This window comes from Mytilus trossulus, chromosome 13 (assembly GCF_036588685.1).
Source record: "Mytilus trossulus isolate FHL-02 chromosome 13, PNRI_Mtr1.1.1.hap1, whole genome shotgun sequence".
Classification (NCBI taxonomy): Eukaryota; Metazoa; Mollusca; class Bivalvia; order Mytilida; family Mytilidae; genus Mytilus; species Mytilus trossulus.
In genome coordinates, this window is record NC_086385.1 from 58,223,282 (window position 1) to 58,230,462 (window position 7,181).

A 7,181-nucleotide genomic window follows, 5' to 3' on the forward strand; every position below is an offset into this window, starting at 1 on the left:
CAAATGTATTTCACTTAAAAAAAATTAAATACGAAATAACAATTTATTTTACGGAATTTATCACCATTGATCATCCGAAATCATGCGTATAAATTTGATATTTTTTTTAAATCATTGATGAACGGCTTTGTGACATCCATCGGCAAATATTACACGCATATTTAAGAAGATAACACGCACATGTAATATGCATATTCCATACGTTGTACTAGAACGGTCAACATGTAAACAATTCACACAGTTATAGTCTTATCAGCACGTCATTCCGGTAGTCATATATATTGAAAATGGAAATGGGGAATGTGTCAAAGAGACAACAACCCGACCATAGAAAACACAACAGCAGAAGGTCACCACCAGGTCTTCAATGCAGCGAGAAATTCCCGCACCCGGAGGCTTACTTCAGCTGGCTTCTAAACAAATACATGTATATACTAGTTCAGTGATAACGAACGCCATTCTATTTTCCAAATTATACACAAGAAACTAAAATTAAAATTATACAAGACTAACCGTTTAGGCCAGAGGCTCCTGACTTGGGACTGGCGCAAACATGCGGCGGGGTTAAACATGTTTATGAGATTTATTTACTCCCAAATGCAACACTAACTTTGCAGAAAAGTTGTAAATGCACTTGAAGTCTGCCGTTTGCCATAACAGGGGATATAGCCAGCTATTCTCTCTGCTTGGTTCAAAGCTAAATTACTTAGAAAAATAATTTTGGAAGATGCATATTCGCCAGATTTTATTTTTGCAATATTTGATATGGGATTTTAAAATGCACGACCGTAATTGTGCATCTGTATAAGTTTTTGTAATGACCTACGAGAGATACACTTATAATTATGCATACAATTTATTACCCCCACCTATTACTGCATCTATTGCAAAGTTCTTGAACGACGAACTGAAGTATTCATCCTGATTTGGATTGAATGTTATTTTTGAAAGATTCGTTCGCAAGAATTAATTTTGCTATCAGGGATTTAAAAAAAAAAACGACCAGATTTGGGACCTGTAAAATTCCGTCTACGAGAGATGCACTTTTATTAGTGCATACAATTTATTACCCCCACCTATGGTGTATCTGTTAAGACAAATTTGTATGAATACAAACTGCTGAGTAGTAGTGACACAAATATTCTAACGATTTTTATCAAATCATTTACAAAATTCTTTAACATTTAGCCATTGTTATTAAACATTTCCGACCAGTTTTCACAAATATCGTATTTTCACAGATAATGAGATCTACCCGACTTTGTAACTCGACACAATATACAGTACAAAAGACAAGCTTTCAATATTTATCATTGTAGAATGCCTCGGCTACCCTCGGCTGTCATCATTATTGTGTTTTTGTTAGATATGAATATAGATGGCGAATTTGAGACGATAATTGTCACTCATTATCGTATGCGAGTGGTACAAAACATTTAATTTTTTTTTTCTTTTTTTCTAGCTATTAAAGTGACTGTAGATTTCATATTAAAAGGAAAAATTGCTATGTTCACTATAGATCTCGTCTTGTATAGAAATGGGTTTGAATTAAAGAGCATTTCTAAACTCACTTGCATTGATCAAAACAGCTAATTTATAGTGGATGTTTTCCGGCCGCGCACACCGCCTTGACTTTTCAGCTGACGGACACAGTATCCCTGATTTGTATCCCAAACATAGATATATATCCTTTTCCCGTGATATTTTCCCTTCACCTTTTTGTTTAAATAATATGAAAGTAAATTAAATGATTTCAGCAATATTTAAAAATAAAATGTGACAGCCACTGTGTCTGTCCTTAACTTTCAATTTAGTGTTTACAAGTTTGATACAAAACTCTTACAACTATAATGACTAAATGTTAAATAATGTTGTAAATAATTTGATGAAAATCGTTAGAATATTTGTGTCATTTCTACTTTTTGGGGTTTTGGGATAATCCGATTTTTTTTTTTTAAACATACCCCTCCTCCTATAACTTATAAGTTAAATGATCGAAACCTTACCAATTCAAACTAAACGAATGGAGCTACACAAATGTATGATACTGGAAATTTTTATAAAAATTGGAAGAATTTCGAAAAATGATCCTAGGCTGAAACAAAATCTGGGAAAATTGTTAGAATATTTTAAGACCGATGATTTTTTTTTATGATTTCAATATGTGTGAACAGCTAAATTGTACATGATTAAAGGGAGACAAATCAAATTTAAAACGCATATAAAATCGATTCAGTTATACCAGAATCATGTAGTGTTCATTTCAATTGTGATCATAACTGCACTCACCTACATGCATGTAACTACTACCTACAGCTTTATCAAATATCATTTGAAGATTTCATATGTGACTGTCACAGGTAAGGAGCCTGTAATTCAGTGGTTGTCGTTTGTTGTTGTGCTACAGTTTTGTTTTTCGTTCATTTTGTATATAAATGAAGCCCTTAGTTTTCTCGTTTGAATTGTTTTACATTGTCATTTCGGGGCCTTTTATAGCTGACTATGCGGTATGGGCTTTGCTCATTGTTGAAGGCCGTACGGTGACCTATAGTTGTTAATATCTGTGTCATTTTGGTCTCTTGGGGAGAGTTGTCTCATTGGAAATTGTACCAAAACTTCTTTTTTTTTTATTATATTTTTGTTTTATTTTAATGGTAACAATTACATAATCTATTTTTGTCTGTGGTACCTTTATTTGTTGAATCCTTCAATGAATGAAATATTGATATTTCAATATGTATTGTACCTGCAGAGAACAGCTAGACTTTGCACATCTTCCATTTGCTTCTAGTAGAATATACAAATCTGTTCTTTATTCTCCTTTTACTCCGACGAGTAAAAGACTTACACTAGACCTGTTTATCATATTACTAGTGTATAGTATCGTAATCCTGGGGTAATTTGCTTATTTAGAAAAGCACTTCGGATGCATGAAAATTATAAAGTGTGTTTATTTTTTTAATTTGAGACAAGATTTTACAAAACATGAAAATATTGCCTTATTGTATCAAAATACACTATTTGAAATACTTCCCATAGGGTTTGATTTTCAAATAAGAATGTAATTCTTCAAACTTGCACAAATCTTTTAAAATTGTAAAAATGTGCTACATTTTCAATTATACGTGTGTACTCCACAGTCAAATTTTAACCAACAAAGTGTATCTACATCTACATCTGATTCATACGACGGTCGATCCATCAGCACGTTGATAACTGCACATATGAATTGACAATGCTTTAAAATAAAGTTAAGATTGTATGTCATTTTAAAAGACGTCCTGTTGCGAATAACATCCATGAAAAATCTCTATCCTTTTACAGTTAAAGTACAGGTATGTCCTATAATATTTGGTAGTATACCGACATATCATAGCAGTGCTTGGGATTTGCTAAAATAAGAACATCTGATGTTCCGTTTACTTTACTTTATTTGTTTGTGCATAGAAGAGAGGCATACAAGGGATATTAAAATCAACAACACAAAACAAATTGACATGACAAAAAAACGTTTCCCAAACACCCCTCAGCGTTTAAGAACAGTTATTTCTTAAAATTTAATTAGTAAAGTCTATAAATCATTTCGAAATCACTTACCGCTCGATATAAAAACTATATTTATTCTTAAATAATTCCTTTATTTTAGAGAAAGCAAATGAAGTCAATAGGAAATGGTTCATTCAACACTTCGTATGAATTCAGTAATATCTGCGTTGGATATACGAATTCACCATTATAAAAAGATGTACCCAGAAAACGTGACAACAAAATACCGGAAGTGCTATACTGTATATAATTTCTGCGCTCATATTATCTGGAACAAACAACACATGATATCGGCGCATTTTCACGGTAAGGTGGGCATGGTAACGTTCCACACTTGGCGACAACTGCATACAACATTTTCCCGTCTTGATTAGCACCACCACCCTCTCTATATTGCGCCTGGTGATCCACACATATGTATTCAGACGTAGCTTCGTGGATGTCCCTTCCTGCAGCTAATCGTCCATAATATTCTAGATGCCAATCTCCGTAACACTTTGTTTTTCCAGGAATCATGATGACAGATGTTTTGCCAGTTGCCCTACACACTGCGCATGGTGGGTCGTTTTGGTAAAGACTATGTCCGAAGTAGTTGTCCTGGTATTCCCCACCGTACATTGTCGATACTTCAGATGGGAATTGGATCTTATCTCCATGAATGAAATCAGGATCATGTGGTAAACATACATAGTCTGCTGGCGCTCCTTTATGAGTGTAATATCCTCCGCCGATAATTCCTACAATGTACACAAAACAAAGAATTAAAAGTCTATGTAGTATCACAAGTTGTGGGTCATTACATAGGTACAATAATGTCGCATCAGGTTTTATTCTTGCAAGTTATACATATCAGAATCAAAGAATATTGTGTTAATTTCCAACGTTAATACAGTTATTGATCTTTACGGTATGTATTGAAAAGTCACTGAAGAATATTAGGAAAGAAAGATAACTCTTATATTAAAATGTTAAAATTGCACTAGACGAATGTGTACAGTAAACAATTTTATACCTTTCCTTTTATACCCTATTGTATTTGCCATTGATCCGGGAAAAAATTAAGCCTTATAGTTGACTTTATTTTACCACAAAAAAGAAAAAGAATAAAGTAGAGGGGCTTTCGTTTGTGTTTACCATTTGCACAATAAAGCAGACACATCCACTGGGAATGGGATCATTTCATCTGTTGCCAAGGCTGCTAGTTTTTCAGTATCAGAAATATTTAGAAACATAGGATTATTTATTCGATGTCAATATAAAGTTTTATATGTAATCTCTTTTTTTTTTATTATGACAGAAGAGAAAAAGTGGTTTTTATCTGCAATGGTTTTACAAGTTCGACAAATCTGTTAAGCCAACAATATTTTTGTTTGATGTGCTGTTTTAACACTTGTGAACTTTGTGGTAATTTACTGTAATTGATTTTTTGACGGCCCTTTCAGCACCTATGGAGAAAACTGGAGGTAATCGCCCACTTACGACAGAAAAAAAGAGTATACCTGACAATTATAAAGATTGGATTCAGTCGTACCTGTCGGGGCGATGTCACAACTCAACATCAGTGATCCCTTCGTTATGTTATTAGGATATTAGATTAAAAGCATTACAGGAATAAATCATACATGAACCATATATTGGACAATACAACATAATAACTCCTCTGTCTAAAACTACTCGGTACATACATCATATGAAACGTCTGTTGGTGACACAAACAGGAGAAAATATTGAATAATTTACTTATCTTCTTGGATATTTGGGTCATGTTATAAATACTTACCAGTATATACCAACTCGGTTCCATTAACCGGACAGTCTTTCCTTCCCCATCGCGTGTATGCAGACCCTAATGTGGAACAATAAAACGGTTAACAGTATAGTTTTGAATTAAGCGCATGCATGATTACCGTAACCTTTAAGGCAATAAAACGAAAAGATCATAAAATCGGCGAAAACAATCATACTTATGTCATCTTTAAATTCTAAAATCTCAAATTTAAAGTTCCGTAGATTTATTTTTTTGAAATTCCATGTTGACGACACATACATTTCTAATGATGTAAGAGTACAATGTGATTAGACTTACCGGTAAGTTTTGAATTTTCTAACAGTGTTGTTTTTTGCGTTAATGTTGAAACTTCAGCTCTGAGCTTTTGCAGTTCTAACGTCATTTGTTGTAAGGTTGAAACAATATCTGGATCGTTTAAGAGAAGCCGTTTTTCAGCTGATACAGTCCCTGTTAGAAAACAGGCCAAAACAATCCATTGACATAATTGTTTACAATTAAACATCATTGTATTATGAATACCAAAGATAGCATACCAGACACGTAGTCAAACTGATAACGGTTTATCGAACAAAGGTGACCGTGTTGTTGAAGATCGTAACTATGTTTACAACTAGATGTTTGAGTTTCGCATCTTTGGGTTGTTGTCCCAATGCATATACCCACCACACGGGTTTATGTTTTTAACAAGACGTCCGATCAGATACCTGGTGTAAGTGATATACTATGGTCTTTGCAAGTTAAGAACGCGTGCAACAACTTTTTTAGGGGCCCGTAGGTTGCCTATTAGAACGCCAAATATCTGTTTTATCCAAAAACTCTTACATTCTCTAGTAGCAGTCCAAATTTCGCGACCTCCTGTTCAGACCTGAACGTCTTCTATTACATATACAGGACACTTCTATTTATGAATTTCGAACAGCGGTATACTACTGTTGCCTTTATCTATTATTCGTACTTATTGTTGATTTATTCTCGTCCGAACAGACATGCTATAGTTGCCGCGTAATTTTGTTCAACTAACACTCAACCAAACAATATTTCAAAGGTCACAGTTCCTTTTGTATAAGTCATCACATGTCAAGATTGAAGGTCGGATTCGTCCATCGAGGCACACATGTACATGCACTTTATTTCTTTGCAGACAACACAATTCAAAACGTTTTCTTTATATTGATCACAATAACATTTTACTGGCTTGGTTATACAGTTGTATAGTATCGAAAGAAAGATGTTACAATTACTTTCTGCAGAGCTTTAAGATAATACAGTACTTTCCACTTTACGCTGAGAATGTGGTGCGAGACAATACAATAAACTTGTCACTTTTCCATGATAATGTGGTTTTATAAAATAAATTCACTTGTCTCCTTTCACTTAGAATGTGGTGTGGCATTAAAGTTACTGGTCTCCTTTAAACATTTTGTAAAATATGTGAAACGTTAATTAACATTATGTGTTGCCTAACTCTTAAAATGTGGTGTGAGGTAATACAATTACGTGTAGCCTTACTCTTAGAATCTGGTGTAAGGCCAGCACATTACTCGTCTTGGTGTTGTTCGTGTTGCTAAGTCTATAGTTTACTATGTTGTGTTTAATGAACTGCTATTTAGATATATGAAGATGTGGTGTGAGTGCCAATGAGACAACTCTCCATCCAAATAACAATTTAAGTACGGCCTTCAACACGGAGCCTTGGCTCACACCGAACAACAAGCTATAAAGGGCCCCAAATTTACTAGTGTAAAACCATTCAAACGGGAAAACCAGCAGCGGTCTAATCTAATGCTATTTGTCTATTTGCTATTTTTTTGTTTTGTTCCATGGCGTTGTCTTTTAGTTATTTCGG

General features: G+C 34.1%; 1 protein-coding gene across 1 annotated transcript; it reads right to left on the bottom strand.

Annotated features, from left to right (window-relative positions):
* Nucleotides 1–3,617: 3,617 nt before the first annotated feature.
* LOC134695387 (short-chain collagen C4-like) lies at nucleotides 3,618–5,843 on the bottom strand. Its single transcript, XM_063556621.1, has 3 exons — nucleotides 5,633–5,843; nucleotides 5,327–5,392; nucleotides 3,618–4,283 (listed from the first exon to the last, which is right to left on the bottom strand). Exons 1-3 carry the CDS (start codon nucleotides 5,838–5,840, stop codon nucleotides 3,811–3,813), a joined length of 747 nt encoding a protein of 248 aa, XP_063412691.1. The 5' UTR covers nucleotides 5,841–5,843; the 3' UTR covers nucleotides 3,618–3,810.
* Between the last annotated feature and the right edge of the window lie 1,338 nt (nucleotides 5,844–7,181).

Bases quoted from the DNA above. Each gene is read 5' to 3' on its own strand.
- LOC134695387 (XM_063556621.1), bottom strand. From the start codon at position 5,840: ATGATGTTTAATTGTAAACAATTATGTCAATGGATTGTTTTGGCCTGT. The intron at 5,393-5,632 runs GTAAGTCTAATC...GTTCCACATTAG, and splicing joins AGAAAATTCAAAACTTACCG to GGTCTGCATACACGCGATGG. The intron at 4,284-5,326 runs GTAAGTATTTAT...TGTACATTGTAG, and splicing joins AACCGAGTTGGTATATACTG to GAATTATCGGCGGAGGATAT.